The sequence below is a fragment of the Monodelphis domestica genome, chromosome 3 (assembly GCF_027887165.1).
Source record: "Monodelphis domestica isolate mMonDom1 chromosome 3, mMonDom1.pri, whole genome shotgun sequence".
In the NCBI taxonomy this organism is placed as follows: Eukaryota; Metazoa; Chordata; class Mammalia; order Didelphimorphia; family Didelphidae; genus Monodelphis; species Monodelphis domestica.
This window is the reverse complement of record NC_077229.1, coordinates 98,924,665-98,948,503: the sequence shown is the minus strand read 5'-3', so window position 1 is coordinate 98,948,503 and position 23,839 is coordinate 98,924,665. Positions and strand designations below refer to the sequence as shown.

The window sequence follows — 23,839 nt, the reverse complement described above, 5'->3', positions numbered from 1 at the left end:
CTAGCCCAAGATGAATTGAAATCACTCCAATTTTAAAAAAAGGGGGGGGATGCCAGGAGCCATCAAAGACCACGCTGTTTGACATGGTCCACATGGAAACTGAGGACTGCAAAGCATCCCCTAGGAGGGATGGAAACATCCACCGAAACCACCCTAAGTGACTTTCATCATTAACATCCCCTTATTATTGGAATTGCCATGATTATTATTCTTACTTAGCTCCAGGAAAAATAGATGAGAGCAACATGTTTGCAGGGTTAATATAGATGTCCCACTCTGTCCCCCCAGGATATTACCAGGAGAGCCCACTTAAAAAATTAAACCTAAAGATTCTTATATACCCACTTAGATAGGACCCTCTTGTCTAGGCATAAAAACTTCTGGCAAATCTGTGCTCTGAATTCCCTACCTATATCTGGGTCATGTTGATTATACCCTCTGATCCTGCACTTAGCAACAATGTTTCATTGACTATCTTCCTGTCTGTTGTTAGGTTCCATGGAAACATATATGTTGAGAATGAAACTGTGTGCCAAGTAGATGTGTGATCATGAGGGTATAAAATAAATCCAGGCCTCAGCCAAAGTGGAGCAGTTTATCCTGATACCTGTGCTATGGGTTGAATGCAAAAGCTGTATCCCATCCATCATTTTGCCAACACCGTCCCACCTCCAAGACCCCATCCCCTGTGGGAGGCTGGCCCACCCCACAGCAGTCATCATTAAGAAGAGACACTAGGCTTCTTAGAGGTATTCTAGTCAGCAATTAAAGAGCAGTACTAAGGGAGAAGCTGGGTGGCTCAGTGGATTGGGAGCCAGGCCTAGAGATGGGAGGTCCTAGGTTCAAGTCTGGCCTCATATACTTCCTAGCTGTGTGACCCTGGGCAAGTCACTTAACCCCCATTGCCTAGCCTTTATAGCTCTCCTGTCTTGGCACCAATACACAGTATTGATTGTAAGATGGAAGGTAAGAGTTTTTAAAAAGTTGATGAATGTCAAAGATTGATAACTTGGAGCCCATCTAAGATAAAGATCTGAGTGCCCTCTGTCAAGAGGTTGAGAACTCAGAGTCTGTCTGAGAATGAGCCCAAGTGCCCTCTCCCTTCCCTTCTTTAGGCCTCTCATAGTAATATATGTCTATTGCTGGCAAAGACATGTTGTTGCTGACCATTCCATGAACCCCAGATGGTGCTTGAATCATTATCTTACCCCAGGTGCCTATCTATATTTCTTGGAACTATTCTCCTGCCCTAATTCCTGGAACTATCATCTCACCATAATTCCTGGAATCCTTATCCTACACCAGGTGTCATATCTACCATCCTTGTTGCACTTTCCCTAGGACTGTCTCAGCACTTTCCAAAGTGCTGTCTTAAAGCACAAAGTGTCTCAAAGGAATGCTTTCATTCTTTGTGATCTGTATCTTTAAAAGTTGTTAACAGCATGCAATAAACTGTATTTGCCTGCCAACAGCAAGGTGAAACACTTCCGACTCCACACGGTGTTATCTTTTGATTCTTATCTTTTCCCTTGTCCTTACCTATAGGCAAGGTCTTTATAATTTCCACCTTTGTATTCCTCTATTATTTTTTTCCTCATTCTTACCTGGGGAACTCTGGTCCCAGTCCTGCCCCACTTTGGGCTTCTACAGATGAAGAGTTTGCCTATTATGGCTCTAACCCACCAGCCCCAGCTCCCATAGAGGATGATGGGGTAGTCACATACCTAGCAGGATTAGGCTTATCTACTAATCTGGTTTTATTGAGGGTTAACATTCCTTGGAGTTCATTAAAACAAAGGTAATATAAAAGTCAACTGACTGGTTGGAGACTCTTTAATCCAGGACCCTGATATTGGAATAATACAGTATATAAAAATTTTTCACATTCCAAATTGTGCCCATTTATGCACCCTATGTTTTAACCTAACTGGAATCTTGCCATTCTTCAAACTTCAAATTCCATCTCCCACCTCCATCTTAGCACAAACAATCCCACCCAATTAGAATATACACCCTCCTTGCCACTTCCTACTAGAATTTTAAGCTTCCTTCAAGTCTCAACTTAGCCATTGTTTCTGAAACTTTCCCTGACTTACCCATTCAGTTGTCTCTCCCTCCTCAAATTATATTTATCTGTGTACATATGATATATCCCCTCCACCAGTAGAATTTAAGTACCTTGAAAACAAGAACAATTTCATCTTTGTTCTTATAGCCCAAGCTCCTAGCACAGTACTTTGTATAAATTATTTTATTATATATATATATATATATATATATAAATTATATATAAATAAAACTATTTATTGAATGAATGAATCCATAGCTTCAAAGTTCAGTTTAATTAAATCCCATATCTTCCATAAAATTTCCCAAAGTACTCCAAGCAAAAATTGTTTCCCCTTCCCTCTGAACACCTACGATGTTATTATTAGTGTGACTTATTTGACTTAACTATGTACTTCCTTGCAATTTCCATTTTCATGTTACTTAACTTCTTGTGTATTTTAGAACATTTCATCTCCCGTGCAAGATTGAAAACTCCAGAATGGCAGAGACCATGTTCCATATATCTTGGTATAGTGGAAAGCATCAAATGAGTCAGGAAGAACTGGGTTTAAATCCTGAATCTTCCACTTACTAGTTAAGTGACCTTGAGCAAGTCACTCTTTTGGCCTCAGTTTCCCCATTGAAAAAGGCAGGTGCCACTTGCACTATTCACCACTACAGCAGTGAAGAAAACATCATAGACTATAATGCGAGTTGTCTCATATTTTTTGAATGAATCATAGTTCAATTTAATAGAAGTTTTTTGACTTAGAGAAGTGGTGGTGAATCTTTTAGAGATCAAGTACCCAAACTACGACCCTAACATGCTGCATGTGAGCCCTCCACCTTACCCGAGACAGGAAAGAAAGGAAGCGCTCCCACTGGGTTACTGGGTAGGGGAGTGACTGATGTGAGAAATGTCTTCAGGTGTGGGTAGAGAGGGGGAGGGAATTAGCCCCCTCCAGCAGGAGTGCCATAGGTTTGTCAACAAGGATCTAGGGTGTGTATGTGTGTGTGTGTTTGTTGTATATGTTTATGTGTATGAATACCTGACCTCTAGAATTGGATCATAACATGTGAAACAAACAATAGGCAGTATATAGGCACTTTGGTGGCTGAAGTATGGGACACATAAATGCTACACTTCAGAGGGAAGATTTGGCATGCTAGAGTAAACTAACTAAGTAAACTAACTAAGAATTGTAACTCAAGAATAAGGCTTCAGAGAGATAGTTTTGAGCAAATTAAAACAAAACTGAAAGTCAAACATTAATTATAATAGTCAAATAGTCCAGGAGGAAAGAAGCATCAAAATACTCATGCCAGCACTTTTTTGTGATAGCAAAAAAATTGGAATCAAAGTGAGTGTTAATCAATGGGGGTAAAGTTAAACAAATTGGGATGTGTGAATTTAATGTCTTAATAAATGACAAATAGGGATTCAGAGAAATACAGGAAGACAGAAACTGATGCAGAGCAAAACAACACATACTATAATAATGTAAACAACACTAAAAGACAGTTGAACTTAGATTAACCACAATGACAAATATGTCATGTGAATGTGTGTGTGAGAAAGGGAGAAAGATGAGAGTGAGGAGTTGAGAATGGCAATTTAATTTCATGACATAATAGGAAAGTTAAGATGTGGGACTTGGAGAGACAGATGCATTCTGTTTTGAACATGTTGGATTTAAGATATCTACAAATCATCCAATTTGAGATGTTCTATAGATAGCTGAAGAAGTAAGATTAAAGGCTGTGTGAAAAGTTAGGGTAGGATAAATAAATCTAGGGATCATTAGTACAGAGACAGAACTAAATCTGAGGGAGCTGATGAGATCACCAGCAAAATATTACAAAGGGGGGAAAGGGCACAGCCTAGAACAGTGATGGAGAACCTATGGCACAGGTGCCAAAGATGGCATGCAGAGCATTCTCTGTGAGCATATGGCCACCTTCCCTAACACCACCACTGGAGTTTGTTAATAGAAAGGCAGAGGGACTCAAGTGGATCTGCTGCCCTCCCTCTCTCCACCATGCCTGACAACAGTTTTTCACATCATCCACCCCTCTGCCCAGCAGCCCAATGGGAGTGCACAGGGGGTAAGGGTGTGCAGCTCACAGGAGGCAGAGCTGGAGGGGAGTAGAGCACTCAGGCCACTCCCCTCCCCCCTCTCTATACTCACTGAGGACATTCCTCACCTTACCCACCACTCTGCCCAGCAGCCCAATGGGAGCACTGTTTCCTTTCCCTGTGGGGTAAGGGAGGGGCAGGGCACCCCCAGCACTTGATGGTGGGGAGGGGCATGGCACTCTGGCTCTAAAAGGTTCACCATCACCAGCCTAGGGTCTTATTTAGGAAATAGCACATGCTGCTATAAACAGTCACTAACTCTAAGACTATTATCAGGATGGTCCTAATTTACCTGAGTATGAACTCTGGTCTGGGAATGAAGGATCTTTCACCAGGAATGGAGGACAGAGGATTCCTAGTTGTCATCAGGCAGGCACTGTCCTACAACTAACATAGAGATCATATAGCCTAGGGCAGCATTGGCAAAGACATGGCCTGTGTACAGAGCCAGCACTCAGGGAGGTGCTCTATTCCCCCTCTTCCAAGCACCTAAGTACATTTTTTGCATGTCCCACCCCTCTGTCCAGGCACCCAAAGTAAGCACTTCCTCCCTCAACTCTCTCCCTTAATATGGGGGCTCACAGACAGCCTGAATTTGCCCTTTGGGCATTCAAACTTGAGAAACCAACACTAGAGGGGAACCCTCACCTTGTCACTAAAATTACCACTGATTTGGGGGGAGAAGTGGGGACTGTAGGCAGAGGGGAGACATCTCACAGTGACCCCCATCTGAAATTCTCTGAAAATTCACATCATCCCTCCCACTGAATGCCTTGGAAGCTTACATTGACCCTCCTCTCTCAACTGGACTCTGAGGTAGGGCCACACCAACTATATTAGCTTCTTAATCTTGGAAGGATCCACTTAGAGAACCCATATCCCACCATTCCCTTTCTGAGGCAAAGGTACTTCCCTGCCTTCCTCAAAGTTCTTTCAAGGGGAAGGGACATGTTCATTGTCTTCTCAAAGTTCTCTGAATAGGACTTTAAATGATCTTCCTCTTCCCTAAATATGTCTAGGGCAGGATCACATCCTCATTTCCTCTGTTAGTCAAAGCTCTTGGAGGACAGGGGTGCTCATACTAGTCTACCCCAAACTCTCTTAGCATTCTTAGATTTAGAGGAGATAAAGCTTTGGGGGCAAAGGGCTTCACCTTCTCCTTTGACCTCCACTTTCTCCTTTACTCAGATGATAGTGATGCTGAGATTTCTTCTTTTCACCCTCCCCATGACTGTCACTACTGAGAATAGTGGTAATGCCTTCCCCTCCCCACCCCTCGGATGCCTCTACAATTCATTCTTCCTGCTACTGATTCAATCTCACTCCTTTGAATGTCCTTAATATGTGATTTCTCTCATGTCTGACCAGCCTCTCAGAACTGATACCTATCCCTGGCCTTCATCTCTGATCCCTGATCCTAATGTTAGGGGTAAATTTAGGGGTTTTTGACATATATTATACTGATGGTCACCAAGGATTAATTCAAATCCCAATAAAAATACTCAAGTCAGTTTGGGAATTTTATGGTGGTTTAATTAATATAGAGGGAAGGAATTAAAAAGAGAAAGGGGTATAAGATTTCTCTGGCCTAGCCTAAGCCAAGGGGAATTCAGAGACCTCAGCCACGAGGCCTCCTTGAGATGAGGGACCTCCTAGGAGGATAGAGTTTTAGGAAAGGGAAAAGGGGAAAAAAAGGAATCAGCCTAAACTCCAAGAGAGCTCAGGAAAGACACCTCACCTAATCCACGATATTGAGTTTCTCCCAGTCACCACACCAAGGATGTTCACCGCCAAACTGTAAAAATGGAGACTTGAATACAGGACTTCAATCCCCAGAAGTCCTTACTCCACTTCCCCAGAATGCTTTGTAATCTCACTGAATTCTCACCTGGGCCGAGATCAAATTATTATTTAAAGGAGTTCTCCGCCTACTGAGGGTCTTTTTTCTACTTCTGCTTCAGAGCAGACACGTCTCTCATGATGTGAGTGAAATTGAATTGGGCCTTTCGGCCCACCTAGCACATGCCTTTCTTACTTGTATTTTCTTAAATTCTCAATCTTCAATAAACCTCTAAAATTTAATACACCTTGCAGAGAGAAACTAATTTCTACCTGCCTCAGTTTTCCCCCAATTTTAACTCTTACAAAAGCCAGACATGAGCTGCAGCCATGCCAAGACACCAAGATGCCAAGATGCCCAGCACGCTACCACCAGCCACACCATTGCCAAACCCAAGTCTCCAAGAGAGAGACCCAGAGCTCAATGCCTTTACAGCCAAAAAGAGAATGGCAAGAGGAAGTGACGCGAATATATAGACTTTTTTTTACATCACTTCCTGTGTCTCACATGTACCAATGGTAGCTTAATCTTGACTTAGGACAGCCCAGGGGGTCTGCCAGTTGTTTCTGATTTGTCATTTGCTAGCATATGTCGTTCATATGAGACATCCTCCCCAACACTTAATCCTTAAGTAGGGGTGTAGACATTCCTGTTTGTTAGGATTTTAAAGATTTATTTAAGGCGGAGAAAATCTAAAATTCACACTAACCTCTTAGTACTGATCTCATTGCTGACCCCCATTCTTTTTAAACCATTACCTTCTGTCTTAGAATCAATACTGTGTATTGGTTCCAAGGCAGAAAAGATGTAAGGGTTAGGCAATGAGGCTTAAGTGACTTGCCCAGGGTCACACAGCTGGGAAATGTCTGAGGTCAGATTTGAACCCAGGACCTCCTATCTCTAGGCCTGGCTCTCCATTCACTGAGCCACCCAGCTGCCCCCAGAGCCCCATTCTTGTCACCATCAATCCCTTCCTGAGGGCAGTGATGTTTGTATGCAATGAAGAATTAATGCTCACATCCAGTCTGATCAATCATTCACATTACAATGTAAATTAGTTCACGGTGTAGAGAATTCCTATTTTTGAATGATCTGTAAAGATTTATTCTCTGATGGATTGCTATTGGCATCCTCATTGTTCTTCACACGGGGCATACCATCTCCCAACTCTGTGGCTTTCCTCCCTCCTCTCCTCCACCCTGTGACTTCCTTCAAGACTCAGCTCAGATCCTACCTTCTGCAGGTCTGTCCTTGTCCCCCTCAATCCCTTCCCCCTGAGATAGCCTCCCATTTACGCTGTGCATATCTTGTCTGTAATACACATTTTTGCAGTTTGTTCACTAGTTGAGAGCTTTTTGAGGGCAGGGACTATCTGGCTTTCCTTATATCCCCAGAACTTAGTGCAATCCTTGAACATTCCTAAGCATTTAATAAATACTTATTGACTTGCAAAAGTATGAAGACAGGATATGAATGAGATGCCATATATGCGTAATGGCTCATAGACAGTTTGCCTAGATTAGAACCTAGAATCTACAAAATTGAGTGGTGTGAAATGTGGTCCAAAAGGTAGGCCAGTGTTCACTTGTCAAGAGCCAAGCAGTATTTTATCTTGGGGGAAGAGGGAGCCTCTGGAGCTTCTTGAGCAGGGGAGGGACTTTAGGCCTATCAATTTGGTAGCTATATGGAGAATAGACTGGAAAGAGGGAGAGACTGGAGGCAAGGAGGTCAATTAGGAGGCGAAAGAACTTCTCTGAGCTGGAAGGAATGAAGGTCTGGACAAAAGTGGTCTTGGAAACAGAGAGAGAGATTTTATCTTGCTTTTTAACTTATCAGGTTTTTTTTTTTTTTAGTGTACATGATTCCTAGAATTAAAGTACCTCGATTTAGAGCTAAAAGATATTTTTAGAGGTCATTTAGTTCCAACCCCTTCCATTTGTAGACCAGGAAATGGAGACCTGACAGGCTTAAACAGTTTGCCCAAAGTCCCACAAATAATATTTGTCAGAATTGGTAGACCTGAGTCAACCCCAAGGAAGGTGGTTCCAAACCCAGCTCTCCTTTCAGATTATTTAATCTTCCCCCATTTTGCAGCTGAAGAAACTGAGGCCAAACAAAGTTAAATGATTTGCCTAAAACCAGGATTAAGGTTTTCCCAAGTTTTCCCAAGTCCCAGAAAAGAAACAATTCCACGTCAGAAGCTTCCCAACCTCACACCTATGAGGGTTCATGCAGAGTATCTCCACCTACTGGTCACACATGGAAACACAATGGTGCGTTTCTGGCAGGCAGCGTTAATATAGCAAGAGACGTGTTTGTGCTGCCACCTAGTGGCCACTCCCCAGTGTTTGGAACCAATGAGTTCTGGGCCTGAGGTTTCAAGCTGCCGAGGGGCCCTAGATGAATGAAACCTAAGCACATCCCTCTCTTTGGTCCATGGCGCTCTGGATCCTGGGATCGGTCCCTTTCCAACAGGAAAATGTGTTTAGAAGAAGAGGTTATGTGCCCAAAGGACCTGCTGGAAGGTAGAATTAGTGACCCACGAAGACTTGGGAGTGGAGAAGGAAAGAAGACTGAGAGCAGGAAACTGCAGCACCAAGAAGAAGAGTTTGCCTTCATCTAGCATGGGAAAGAGCTCTGGAATGACCTGGACCGTCCTTGCCAGAGAAATTCAAACAGCAGGTCCTGGACATCAAAGAATGAGCTGACTTTCTGCTAGGAATACTGCATGTACAGATAAGTTAATGCTATGTGAACAGTCATCTCCAACAGAACGAACTCCTAACCAGCAGGCACACCAGGAAAGGCAGGTTTAAGAAGCAGCACTTCATCTGGACTTCAACAAAAACTAGAGTCTGCGAGGTTGAGAGGAGAAAGGATTCCAGGCGTGGAGGGCACGAGATGCAGGATCATCTCCAGGGAAACATCCTGGGCAGCCTGATGGACAGGCAAATGGTATTAGAGTAATAAAAAGTTAAATGGGGGGAGGGGGGCAACTATGTAATAGAATAATTTGTTTGTAATAATGTAATAAGTCAATTGTAAGAATTAAAATAGGAAAGGTAGAGTTCTGTAGTGGAGAGGTTTGACTGTCACGCTGTTTCGATTTTAATCTAGAAAGGATAGGAAGCTGGTGAAGATTTTTGAATATTGGAATGACATGGTCAGATGAGTGTTTGGAGAATGTCAATTTGGCAGTTCTGTGGAAGGTGAATCGGAAAGTACAGTCTACTGCAATGGCTCAAGCAAGAAGCAACAAAGAAATAGGGTAGAGGATGTCTAGGGGGAGCTTCAGCCTTTCCTTATGGGTGTGATGATAGAAACCACTCCCCAAGTCCATCTCTTTCTCTCTTTTCTGTTCTCTGTCTCTCCTGCTCTGTCTCTGTCTCTCCAGCTCTCTGTCTTTCCTCCTCTCTCTCTCTCTCTCAGCACTCAAGGGCTTTGCAGCTTAATCAGTTTGGCAGGCTTTAGATTTCAGCTTAGAGTATTTTTCTAGATAGGTGAGATTTTCTGTCCCCTTCCTTCATTTCCCTTTTTTCATATATTTCCATTTTTTAAATTAAAATTACATTATTGAGAGCTGACAGACTCCTGATTTGAGAGTTGATTTTATAATGGCGACCACAGTATTTTATTAATATTACATTCAGTCATTTGACTTTCATTTATTGCATGGGGTAGGTGGGAGTAGGGTCTTTATTCTGTAAATGGCTTCTCTTCAGTTCTCCCTGCTTCAAGCTTGTGTCCCCAAATGAAATAACCTGACTACTTGCTCTTTTCTCTCAAATCTTTTCCCACTGGACTAAGCAGTCATCTCTAATCTCATCCCCACCACCACGATCACTCCCTCGATCAAAATGACCATTAGCCTCTTCTCAATACCATGACTCCCTGCCCCTCCACCTGGGGAAGTGGCCACTTTCCAACCCTTACTTTCTGTCTTAGAATCAATACTAAATATCAGTTCTAAGGCAGAAGAGCAATAAAGGTTAGACAACTGGGGGTGTGACTTGCTCTGGGTCACAACTGGGAAGTGTCTAAGGTGACATTTGAACTGGCTCTGCCCCACTCTAGGCCTGGAGCTCTATCCACCGAGTCACCTAACTGCCCCCATTTTCTTTCTCTGTCTAGAGCTTGGTACAGTACCTGGTATATGGTAGGTGCTTAATATTTATTGACTGCTGCTTTTTATTTCTTCTCCATAAGCCTAGCCCTAGACAATCCCACCTAATAAAATTCCTTAAGCAAACATTTATTCCAAGAAAAGAAGACAGCAAGAAAGCAATTTATTTCTTTTAACTTTACAGAAACAATGAAACATTTATAAAAATACTGTACAAAAAAAGAATCACTTGCAAGAAAAGCAAGCAATCCCCAGTCTAACACTGTTTCATTCATCTGGGCTGACAGGGAGACAAGGTGGGAGTGGGAGTGGGGGTTTGTGGAAAGGCACACCAGGTGCCTCAAAAAGAAGGGCCATACACTCAAAAGGCCAGAGAGAACATCACCCTCCAAATTTCTGGTGACTGATAGGTTAAGCAAGTAACAGAGAAGTGAAGAAACAGGCAAAAAAAAAATAGAGAGACCATTCCCCTCTAAGATCTTAGAAACCAGTAGATGAACGAAGCCTCTGCTCGGATCACCTTGTTCCGCTGAGCTGGCTGAGAGCAGAGAGAAGAGGGTGGGCAGCCCCCAGAAAAGAAAAAATGAGCCAGTTCTACAAGTAAGGAGGGTAAAGGAAACCGAGGCTCATAGGACCGAAAGTTACAAAGGATCTCAGACATTGGCAATGATAAGACCAATTTTTTCTCATAGAGCAGAAATTCAATTTTAGTTGAAGATGGTTTTGGTCACAAGCTAACAATGTCACCATAAATCCATGAGGGCAGAGGGGGTGGGAAGGTGCCACTGCCCAAAGCTCTCCCCCAGAGGGGTCCCCTTCAGCCATGCTGCCAGCTGCAAGGCCTGCTGGACAACTCCCTCATATCAGAGCAACCCAGTCATCCTCCAATAAGCATCTATATTATACCTGAGCCAGACCAAAAGGGTCACCTGAGTAATGGTGAATGCCAGGGCGGAAAATCAGGCTGACAGGCCAGCATCCTGCTGGTCCTCCAGGGGTCAAAGCCTGGCTGAAAAAAAGGAGGCTTTCTGACCTTCAGAAAAGCTCCAGGACTAGAAGAACCCATGGCAGACTTTGGTGGAAATGTGTTTTGCTGCAAGCTGGAGAAGGCCCTGTTCCCCCTGACTGCTCAGAGGCTAAATGGTCTCTGCAGGGTTTTTTCCTGGTGTGAGAAACCTCAAAAAGATTGATTTTTTTTAAATACACCAAACCTCTTCACAGGCATCCTCTTCCAGGTTCTCAGATCCCAAGATCATGAAGCAAAGGAAGATGAGAACATTCTCCAGGAGGGCACACTGCAGGATCAATCTGTTACATCCTTATTAAGCTCCCACTATGCGCCCATGCCACCATGCTTCCCTCTTCCTATAATCTTGGGAGGCGTCTCCCCAGAACCTGAGGTGCCAGTGGGGTGCCATCCCGGTGCCAGGTTCTCCTTTCCCGTGGCCTGGGCTCCATTCCAGATCCCTTTCTCCCTCCCTCCCTGCTGTGCCCACCCCAGCTTCCAATAGTTGCCAGACCCTCAGGGCTTCTGGAACCCAGCTTGGTGGGATCACAGCTCATCTCGGGCTGTGCTGTCAAGAGGGGACTGTAAAACATCTGAGTTCTTGGCCTCCTTGCTCAGTTCCTGCTGCTCCTTCATCTTCTGGGACTTCGCTCGATCCCAGTCTGTCTTCACCTTTTCATTATTCCACACCACAGAGGTCTCCGTGTCACTGATGTAGCCGTCGTCTCCCGTGTAATGGGTGGGATACACGAGGAGGGGCTCCACTGAGAAGGCCAGCAGGTCTCGCTTCTCAAAGTGTTCTTTGTAGTCAGAGCTACAGAAAATATGTCTCTTTAAAGGCCGAGCCAGCACCTCCCCTGAACTGCCCCCCACTCCTTTCCTCCTCCTGCCTCCCCTGAGGGTTCACTGTATTCAGAGCTCCATCAGCCCTGAGTCACTACTCTTGTCCCAACTTTGCCCATCTTCTCGCCTCCCTATATTGTATTTTCCTCCAGCCTGATTACCAAGGGGAAACTGAGCCCCTTCCTTCTGTCCTAGATACTCCAGATCTACAGTGGCCCCTTCCTTGATCCCAGTGGATTATTTAGAATGTATGCCCCGAACTACATTTCCCACAATTCCCTTATCCCTTTCCCTGTACTGCATCATTGGTTAATTTCTTATTCAGTTTCAGTTTTGGCCCCACTGACTCTCCGAGAAGCTCTCTCTGGCTGGACCAGCATGGAGGAAGGGAATAGCTGACTAGGTTTCTCTAGATTTTACTTTCCCTTTGTTCTAAGTTGATTTTAATAAATAATATTAAATATAATAGTTGGAGTACTGGATATATTAATTTTAATCTTTACACCTGAGACAGGAACCCTGCAAGATGGTAGCACCAGTCCCCAGGGAAGGGCAAACCCCAGCTTGGGTAATCAGGAATCAAGTTAAATGATATACTTGAACAAAAACCAACAACAACAACAACAAAACAACCCTTACCTTCTGTCTGTTTTAAAATCAGGGCTAGGCATGGGGGATAAGTGATTTGCCCAGGTTGGATTTGAACCCAGGACCTCCCATTTCCCGGTCTCATTCTCTATCCACTGAGCCCTCATCTGAGCTGCCCTCAAATGATATACTCTTATCAGACACATCCTTGTGGGAAAACTCAGGGCTGAAGAACTGCAGGGCCAGCCAGCCAGCCATCCCAGTCTGCCCTAAGAAACCTCTGTAGTAGCACAGAAGGTTATCCTAGGATTGGGCTCTGATTGAGATAAAATATCCCAACTAGTCAGGTATCTCCCAAGTTCTTGGGGGACCCCGTCCTCTTCCAAGCCTCTCACTTTACTGAAATAACCTTGGAAGTCAGGCTATCTCCTCCAGCAGGGAGACCCTACTTTTCCCTACCAAGAAAGTCATGGCCCCATCTCCCCAGAGACAATCCTCCCACCCCTTTGCCCCCCCACACAAAGAAAAGAACTAGGGAAATGCACAGCCCCGTCCTCCCAGCCTGGCAGAAACCCCCAGAACAAAAGTACCCCATAGAGATGTCCAGCAAAGTCAAGTTTGCTCCACCTCTCGTGCTCCTTCATGAGGGAGCTGAAACCCAAGAATAAGGACCATTACAGCCCCTTCTGCCCCAACACTTACACGGGGTGTTTGTCAAACATCACCGGCAGGAACTCGTCCACAGGCAGCATCTTGGAGAGAGGCTGGGCAGCCAGCAGCTTCTGCGCTCCCTGGAGGGAGAGGACATAGGCCAGGGTCCAGTAGGAATAGTCAGCCTCTACCAAGTTCCGAACATGCGGTACCGCCTTCTCAGGGTGCTCCACTTGCATCCGCTTCCTGCCCACATAGCTGGAGAGAGACAAGTGGCCCCATCCCGGAGCCAGGAAAGCATTTAAGTCCCTGGCAGGAACCAAGAAAGCTGAAACTGTTCAGAGTGAACTCTCAGTCATCGCCTGGAGAAGGGAGCCTCTTGGACCTCCGGAGAGCACAGGTGTGAACCTGCCTGAGTAACTGAAACCAAATCCTGGCAGTGGAATTCTGCAGGGAGAGAGAATTGGGTAGAGCGCTCCCAAATCCTCCCACCTCTCATTCCATCTCCCTCTTTTAAGAGGATGAAGATGTTCCCGATTCCTTCCAGCTCAGAGCTTTTACAAAGTACTTTGGGACTAGACAGTGCAACCAAAACAGCCAACACAGTAACTGTATCTGACAGCCACATTCGGCTGCCTTCCAAGAAGACAGGTCTGTGTCATTATCTTCTCCAAGCTTGGCTCCATTTATTATTTATCCATTATTATTGGTTTCCATGTTATCCATTATTATTATATAATTAATATAGTGATGGGCAGTATGTTATCCTGGAGAGAAAGCAAGGGAGCTGGTCTTGGAATGAAGAAGACCTGAATTCAAATTCTGCCTCTAACAGGAGACAGATTGTATGCCTGAGACCAGGTCTTTTAATGAATCATGAATCATGTAACCATGGAAAAATATTCTAAATGAATTAATTAAATAAAAAAAATTTTAATTAAGATTAAAAAATATATCTCAGTATCCCAGACACCTTTCTGAGACTTCAAGTCACAAAGCAATTGCCAGTTTGACTTCGGAAAGGGAGTTTTTTCCATCTAGAAAATTGTAGGTCCCCAAATAATTATAATAACAACAGTAGGTATATGCTTTAAACACATTAACTCATATAAGCCTCACAAGAACTCGGTGGTACTATAGCTACTATTAAACATATTTTATAGATGAGGAAACTGAGGGTTCGAGATCTGAAACTAAATCTTCTTTCTTTTTTTTTTTAAACCCTTAACTTCCATCTTGGAGTCAATATTGATTCCAAGGCAGAAGAGTGGGAAGGGCTAGACAATGGGGGTCAAATGACTTACCCAGGGTCACACAGCTAGAAAGTGTCTGAGGCCACATTTGAACCCAGGACCTCCCATCTCTAGGTCTGACTCTCAATCCACTGAGCCACCCAGCTGCCACCTGAAACTAAATCTTCCTAAGTCAAAAAATCAGTGCTCCAGTTCACCATGGCAGGCTGCCTTCTGGACTGAACTGGTTCTCCTAAGATAACATTTTCAAAAAAATTTTGATTCTGTTTATACTTCTCCCAAAACAACCACTGGATCGTATTTATAAATCTGGCCTAGAGCCCAGAACACCGGACTTGGGAGTCTGGACTGGCACATGAGTAAACAATCTCCCACTTACCTGGGTTTTCTAGAGACTCCAAGATTTACCCCCATACATAGGTCTTCTTCTGGGTATAAGAATGTGGCTTTGCTTTTTAGGGTTTTACAAGTACTCTAAGCATTCTCCTTTCTCATGCCAAGGGAAATAAATGAGTCCATCTTGCTTGCTACAGTATATATATATATATATATGTGTGTGTGTGTGTGTGTGTGGTGTGTGAGTGTGTGTGTGTATACATTTATGCACAGCTATATTAATAATATTTATTAGAATCTGCATGTGTGCTGCTGGGCAAGTTCATTAGTTTCTGTTTGCCTCAGATTCTTTATCTGTAAAATGGGGATAGTAATAGCCTTTCCCTCCTAGGGTTGTTGTGAAGATCAAACGCAGTAATAACTGTAAAATGCTTAGTTTAGCATAATGCGCAACACCCAGTGAAAAGTTAACTCTTATTATCCATTTAGTTTTAAATTCATTAAGGAAAGGGACTCTCTTTTACCTCTTTTTGCACCCCCAGCACTCAGCATAGCGGCTAGTACATAGTAAGCATCATATAAATGTTAGCTAGAATGATTAAAATTAGAATACCAAAGCAGGAAAAGAAGCCATAAGCACGTGCATAAAATCCTTTGATTTCTCACTCCAAGAGAACAACCCAAAACCATTCTCCTGGCACTAATCAGGCCATTCAAGAGGAAGATATATAGCCTTCCCCAAGCATTCATTGTTCCTTTCTTTTTACCTTTATCTCTAAAGTCAGCAAAGAAGGTCTCTTCCTCTTTTCCAATAAGATCTTCCTAAGTGAGCTCTTTACACCCTCCATATCTCCTATTAGCTAATTGAGTAAATCAGAGAATATTCCAATCTTCTATGTGCTCAAAGACCCCAGAGTATTAAGCTGGGAGCAGAAGGAGCTGATAATGCCCTCCCTTTGCCTGTCACCATCCTGGCATGTGAAAAAGGAGAGAGCATGTCTGTGCATCGGAGACAGAATTCTTCCCATGTAACGAGAGAAGCTAGGAAGACATCTTTAGCACTACTGCTCCATAACTCTAATTTGGATGTCTATTTAGGGAACTACAGCATCTCTGGTCCTTCTGAGGTCTTGGATGGCTGGATAGAATATCTTCTAATAAATCCTTTAGTCTTTTGCCCTCTCCTTTTATATCTCTAGTGCAAATGTGGAGTGGCCTTGTTTGAAGAAGCCTTAGTTGCCAAATTCAGGAACTCACAGAGAGAGCACTTAGTGGCACCAAGCAACCTTCATTTAAAGTACCAACCCTCAAAAGTCCTGGGATTTTGTCCCTGCATTTACATCCTTCATGGATGCAGATTTTTGGATACCTTTAAGATAAGCTAGAGCCATCAAAAAGGTATTATCAGTTCTGAGGGACTTAGGAGAAAGAACACTATACACATCCAGAGGAATAACTGTGGGAGTAGAAATGCAGAAGAAAAACAACTGCTTGATCACATGGTTCAATGGGGATATGATTGGGGATGTAGACTCTAAATGATCACCCTAGTGCAATTATCAATAATATGAAAATAAGTTTTCAACAATGATATACGTAAAACCCAGAGGAATTGCTTATTGGCTCCAGGAGGGGGTGGTGGTGGGAAAGAACATGAATAATGTAACCATGGGAAAATATTCTAATTTAATTAATTAAATAATAAAAATTTTAAAATAAAAATAAAAAATAAATTCTTGTAATATAAATACAAAAAAGATATTGTCATTCAAACCTTTACTTTTTTTTTCAATAAGCATTTCTTTTTTTAACCCTTACCTTCTGTCTTAAAATCAATACTAAGTATTAGTTCCAAGGCAGAAGCGTGGGATAAGGGCTAGGCAATTGGGGTGAAGTGACTTGCCCTGGGTTAGCTGAAAAGTGTGTAAGGCCATGAGGTATTAGGAAAGAGTCAAAGTTTACAATAAGGCCCAGTCCTTGCCCTCATGGAGCTTAAATAACAGCAGGGAAATTAGACAAATATAGATGCTTATATTACACATGATAATTGCCAGTGTTTTCAACAGAATCTCAGAATCTGAGAGTTGGAAAGGCCATTTAATTGGTTCTGAATCCACTTAATTGTATTACTATCTCATCTACATAACTGTCTTCTCCATAAGAATGAGTTTGTTAACTGCCATAAAAAGGAAGTAAGGTCATTCCATCATAGCCTGCCTTTGAGAAAGTCATCATCACAGCATCTCTTTCTAGATATTCACCAATTATCCCTTTATGATCTTTTCTAGAATTTTTCTAGGAGTTGGCATCAAGATCACTGGCCTCTAGATTATAGGCTCTATTTTCTTCCCTTTTTGGGGGAGTGCAAAGTGGTGTATGAGGTCCAAAGAGTACAATCATTACCAATCAGGTGGATCAGGAAAGGGCTGCAAGGGCATGTCAAAATATAAATAAAAATATATAAAATATAAATATATTATAAATATAAATATAAAAAATAAAGAAAGTATAAATAAGAAAGGGAAAGGAGGGGAGCAAGGGTATTGCAAGAATAGGGCAAGGAAGAAAGGGATGAACAAGAATGATATTATGGAGCTGACTTGGTAAGTGACTGCATGGGAAAAGTAAGAGAGAGCAAAGAGTCCAATGTAACTCCAAGATTACAAACATGGGAAGGCAGGGTAAATGACAGGTCATGAATAGAAATACTAAAGTCAGAAGGAAAAACAAATTTAGGAGAAATTGAAGGAATTCAGTTTGGGATATGCTGAGCTTGAGATGCCAGTGGGATGCAAAACTTTTTAACAATTAACAGAATGACAAGGTGCTTAAAAGTAGATAATAGTCATAATCACACAGTATAAGAGACTAAGTCTCCAAAAAAATAAAAGATTTTAAAAAATACAATATGATAGTGGTTAAAGGACTGAATATTCTGGTTGAACTAGAAGAGGGTAAAAAAAGACAAACAAAAGGGTAAAAAAGGTTGAAAAGATCTTTGAATTGTATTTAGTTTTGTTAAGCTTGGTTTGGTGAAAGAAACAATCATAACTTATGACTACAGAACTACAGTTCACATTCCCATAACAATTGTAGCTACAAATACAGACAGTAAGTCAAATCTAACCATTGTTGCATAAAACAGAAAAAGACTGAATTCTCCATGAAAAACTGGAAACTTCAGGAATAACTGAACAAGTTATGGTATATGACCTGATAGAATATTATTATGGGGGGCAGCTGGGTAGCTCAGTGGATTGAAAGCCAGGCCTAGAGATGGGAGGTCCTAGGTTCAAATCTGACCCCAGACACTTCCCAGCTGTGTGACCCTGGGCAAGTCATTTGACCCCCATTGCCTAGCCCTTACCACTCTTCTGCCTTGGAACAATACACAGTAGTGATTCCAAGATGGAAGGTAAGGGTTTAAAAAAATATATTATTATGCCATAAGAAATAATTGAAGGGACCTTTTTAGAGAAACCTAGGAAGATATGTATAAGCTGATTTAGAGTGAAGTGGAGAGAACCAGAAGAACAATTTATGTAAGTATTAAGTTTGAGACAAACAATATTAAAAGACTTAAAATGCCAAACAATGGAGTGGCCAACCATGATTCTATTGGTGAAGGACTCAAGATGTAGAATATGTGTGTGTGTGTGCTCTGCATATATAATTTATATATGTGTGTGCATATAAAATAATATATGCACACATGCTCAAATATATACATATATGTAGATACACAAATATACATTTGAACTTTGCCAAGTGGGAATTTGTTCTACTTAAGTTTGCATATTTGTTACAGAGTTTTGCTTTTTTTTTTCCCCAGTGAGAGAAAGGTGAAAGAGAAAAATAAATGCTTATTAAGTGAAAAAAAAATGTTAAAAGGCAGAGATATAATGAGGGTGAGTAGGCTGAAACACGACACCCTTGATAATAGTACTAGACAAGTGGCATAAAATAAATTGTGGAGGATATGTAAAACTGATATTAAAAAATATCCCAGAACTGGGCATATATCTCCAAGGAAGTAAAAGACAGAAACAAAGGATTGAGATATATATATATCCATAGCATCACTTTTGTACTAACAAAGAGATGAAAACAAAATGGGTGCCCAACAATTGAAAAAATAATATAAAGAATGTAATAGTGGTAAGAAATGGTAAATATGAAGGATATAGAAAAATATAGGAAGATCTGCAAGAACTGATGTAGGGTGAAATATGCAAAACCAAAAGAACAAAATATTCAATGACTATTAACTGAAAATGAAAAGATCAATCTGAAGAAACCAAAATCAAAGAAAAATCAGTGATAGCACTGGAGAGTAGATAATGAAATATACCTTCTCCCCACCTCACCCCAGCAGAGAAGACAGATTACTAGGATAGAATATTGTATATATTCCATCAGATATGGTCTATGTATTATACATTTTATTTAATAATTTTTCCTTATCACAGGGAAGGTTTAATAGGCAGTGGGGCAAGGGTTGAAATTTGTGTGATGCCTCTAGACATATTACTCCAATGACATCACTGTCAAAATGAAAGACCCTATTTATATACACCAAAATATTTATAGTAGCTCTTTTTGTGGGACAAAGCAAATGCCCATCAATTGGGATTGGCTAAAATGGTTGTGGAATAGAATATAATGGCATATTACTATAATATAAGAAATTATGAATATGATGAATACAAAGGAATTTGGGAAGACATATGGATTGATGAAAAAAGAAGTAAGCAAAATCACCAAAACAACATATATAATCTCTTCAATAAGGTAAATGGAAAGAACAACAAAATAATTGAAACCAAATGTTGTAGGATTAGAATATCCAAGCTGGGACTCAATAAAGGGGTAGTAGAAGACTTTTCCCTCCACTTCCTTGCAGAGATGGAGGACCATGGATGGGGAACTTTGCACATAATGATGGACTTTTACCATATATTGGTTAGTTGGGAGGAACTTTTTTTCTTCATTATTATAAGAGATGGCTTTCTAGGAGAAGATGGACAAAGTGATACATTGGGAAATGTAGGCGAGGTAAAATAAAAAAAGTTGCAATAAAAATTATTTTTAATTTGAAAAAATTATCAAGATGTAAAAACAAAAGGCACGAAAATATTTCTTTGAAAATACCAAAAATGAGGTGGGTCTAGATAAGAGACAACATCTAGACAGACCAGACATTAGCATCTCCAAGATACAAAAGGAACTAGAGGAAAATCTCCACCATGTATAGTAGTCTTCAGGAAGCATTCATGAAAAGTATAATTTTTTGGTCATTTTGTAAACTCAGTCAAAATTACAAAGCATGAGAAGTTGTGGAAGGCTATAATCTATATCAGTGAAGGAAGTATCCTTATCAAGGAGATCATGGATACACCCAAGTGTATACACATACATACATACACACACACCCCTCAAATTAATTTTTTAGACTCATAATATCAAATAAAATGCTAATGGGTTACTTTATAGAAATGGAAAAAGCAGTAAAGAAATTGATGCAGAAAAATAAACTGGTGAAAATATAAATTAGAACAATGAAAAAAAGTTGATGAAGGATGATTTCAAAATATACCACAAAAGGTTTATGTTGGTGATGGAATACTATTGTGCTCAAAGGAACAATGAACTGGAGGAATTCCTTGTGAACTGGAACAACCCCCAGGAATGGATGCATAGTGAAAGGAACAGAACCAGGAGAACATTGTACACAGAGACTGATACACTGTGTTATAATCAAATGTAATGGACTTCTCCATTAGTGGTAATGCAGTGATCCTGAACAACTCAGAGGGATTTATGAGAAAGAACACTATCCACATTCAGAGGAAGAACTGTGGGAGTAGAAACACAGAAGAAAAACAACTGCTTGATAACATGGGTTGATGGGGATATGACTGGGGATATATACTCTAAATGATCATCCTAGTGCAAACATCAATAATATAGAAATAGGTTCTGATCAAAGACACATGTAAAACCCAGGGGAATTGCTAGTTGGCTGTGGGAAGGGTTGAGGGAGAGGAGGAAAAGAATATGATTCTTGTAACTAAGGAATAATGTTCTGGGTTGACTAATTAAATAAAATTTTCAAAAAAAAATATACCACAAAAAAATAATTACTCTGAAAATCATAGGAAATGGGAAATAGGGATAGTTGAATGGAACAGAGCAAAGATTTAATAAAGCTAATTATCTAATGAATATTTTAAAAACAAATCCAAGAATACTAAACATTGGAGAAAGTAATCATTATTCAATAAATATTGTTGGCAAAATTAGATTATAGGTGAGTGAAACATGAATGTAGCTCTACACATCACATCATACACTAAATTCCAAATAAATCATGAGTAAATTTTTTTAAATCATTAAAAAGTTAGTAAACTTTTTCACTTTTCAATTTCTATAACATTCCTTGTTTTATAAGATGGCTTTCTTATAATAGAAAGGGAAAGGATACTGGGAGAAATTTAAGTGATAACAAAACAAAATATATCCATAAATTTTTTAAAGTTGGGGTAATAGTAAAAACCAATACTAAATTAGAAAAAAAAGGATAAAGATGAGAAGACAACATTAAATGCAATTAGAGTAACTCTAACCAAGATTTTTTTTAACCAATATTTTTAAACATGTTGTCAATTTGAATGGGAAATAGACCAAAGTAAAGATGAAGACTCTATTGCTATTTGAGATACATTCAAAATGATGCAAAGCAGTCCCCACAACAAGGAGGCTAAAAGAATTCAGATACTTCAGCCAAAAGATATACTTGATTTCCCTGCCAATCAGAGAGATAGAGCAGACAAGGATATGACGAGACAAATGCACAAACTTATTTGCAAAACAGCATGGAAGAGCATGATTTTGAGTTCAAAACAACTGCAAAAAGAGGGAAAGTCGAGCCTACAGCAAGTTTGACATGAAATTCAGTGAAATTGCAACATCCTACTGACATTTATAAATGGAACTAGAGGGAGAAAAACAAATAGATGGGGAGATCTGCAAGTATCTCTATAGTGATCTATTCTTTGTAATTAAAAAATAACCAGCACATTTAGACTTCACCACCTCAGTACACCATTGATTCATGGAAATAACAATGGCACCTACAACGATGAAGTTTGAAAATAAGTCCAAGACCAGACCAAATGCTAGATGTGACACAATTATTACAAATGCTAGAGGAATCACTTTTTAAAGATTTCTTAAAGAGGAAAAGTTCTAGAAGAATGGTGGTGCTATAGATAGTACTAATATCAAAAGAAGGAAGCAAGAAGAGATCAACAACTACTTGTCTACTTTCTTATGAGAACAGAATAAAAATATATCCATGGCATAACTGATGAGAAGAAAATAGATAGCGTCCCTAATTATTTTCTATACTAGATCACATCTTTACAGTCATGTGCATTACAGGAATAGGGAATATAGTATTATACTGTATTTATTGCTTATTGATTTTTTTTTAATTTTAATTTGAGCAAACTGAGGCCTTAAAGGCTCTCCTTTTACAAGCTGTCTCCCTTGCATATGTTACAATATTATATGAGATATTCTATTACCTCTATGAAAAATGAGACCATAGAGATAATTTGTCTAGGGACCTAAGTATCAACATCAACTAACGCATAAAATAGGGAGACTAAAGGTGTTCACCTGTGTCACAGAGGATGTCCTGTGCAAAGCCCAAGTAGAAGAGGGATTCCTTATTGATAGAGAAGCTCTCCCGATGCTCCTGTTTGTGGATGATATCATGATGAATTCATCGAGCCCTGGAACACTCCAGTGCCTCCTCAACGAGATCCACAGCCACTCAAAAAAGGATTAGTCTAGCAATCCACACTATGAAAACAAAGTGGATGAAGAATGCATACTGTCCAGATGGAGGTGGTTCATCAATTCATATATCTTGAGCATATACTGCAGATGAACAGAGGTGGGTCCAGAAATGAATTGTAAATGATTGGGTTACACTGCATTTGAGAAGTCACCCGGCTCTTTAAATACCAGTGTTCTCTTGATTATAGTTATATGGCTAGGAATACATAAATCACAACTACAGGTGATCGCAAGAGCTATGAAAGAACACATGGGTGAATATAAATGGCATGTTACCAATAATGACCAGCTTGGAAGAAGTGGCATAAGAGACAGCATCAAGAACATATATGACTCAAAAAGAAAACAGGTTGGGATGATAGATGGACAGTGCATAAATGGAAAGAGGCTAGCCACATCATCACAGTGAAGACGGGCTACTCGAGTGTTTCCGTGGTATCCATGAAGGAAAATAACCAAAGAAAAGCCTCTAGCAGCATGAGCTGGATGCTTGGGAGGATCTGCTGAAAAACAATATCTGAGGTGAAAAGGTACAGGTGGATTAGAAAATGGACCAGTCACAAAGTCAGAAATCTACATAAGTACTAAAATAATGAAAGACTTTAAGAAGGTGGGGGGGGGGAAGCCATGGGGGGAAACAAAGCAGAACCAGAAAGAGAGCATGGATAAAGGACAAAATAAACTGATTATGAATACAGACTTCAAAACAAAGTTGGGAAGGAGACCCACAAGGGAATACATTGTTACTGTCCTCATCTAAAATGACTATTTATTGTGGTGTTTTTTGGTTTTTAAGTTTCTGTTTGTGTTTGTTAGGAGTGCTGCTGAATTGCTGGATTCCATAGGAAGATAGAAGAGCCTCCTCTCTGTGCATGACCCTGTGGCTGCCCACCAAAGGGTCTTTCTAGCTGATTCCTGGGCTCTTATCTATATTCCCCAAGTTGCTGGATAACACAAACCCCAATGTCCCTTTGCAACATCTACCCATTGTTCCTAACTCTGCCCTCCAGGGTCAGACAGAAGAAGTCTAGTCTCTACCTTCCCATGGCAAACAGCCTTTCAAATACTTAAAGACTATCCTATCACCCGCCGCCCCCATTTCTTCATTTCTTCTCTTCGTAAAGCTCAACATCCCCAGCATCCTCTG

The 23,839-nt window shown here is 40.9% G+C and overlaps 1 protein-coding gene across 2 annotated transcripts in view; it reads right to left on the bottom strand.

The window, feature by feature from the left end:
- Positions 1 to 10,277: 10,277 nt before the first annotated feature.
- Positions 10,278 to 23,839, bottom strand: part of COLGALT1 (collagen beta(1-O)galactosyltransferase 1) — a 32,572-nt gene continuing 19,010 nt past the window's right edge. Inside the window, exons 11-12 of one of the 2 annotated variants that reach the window (XM_001368802.5) lie at positions 13,289 to 13,495; positions 10,278 to 11,969 (exon numbers count right to left, since the gene is read on the bottom strand). In XM_001368802.5, the coding sequence (XP_001368839.2) occupies positions 11,702 to 11,969; positions 13,289 to 13,495 (475 nt within the window). In that variant the 3' untranslated portion in view covers positions 10,278 to 11,701. Of the gene's footprint in view, positions 11,970 to 13,288; positions 13,496 to 22,509; positions 22,696 to 23,839 lie in introns of those variants that run through there. The other variant, XR_008917437.1, reaches the window with a different exon arrangement.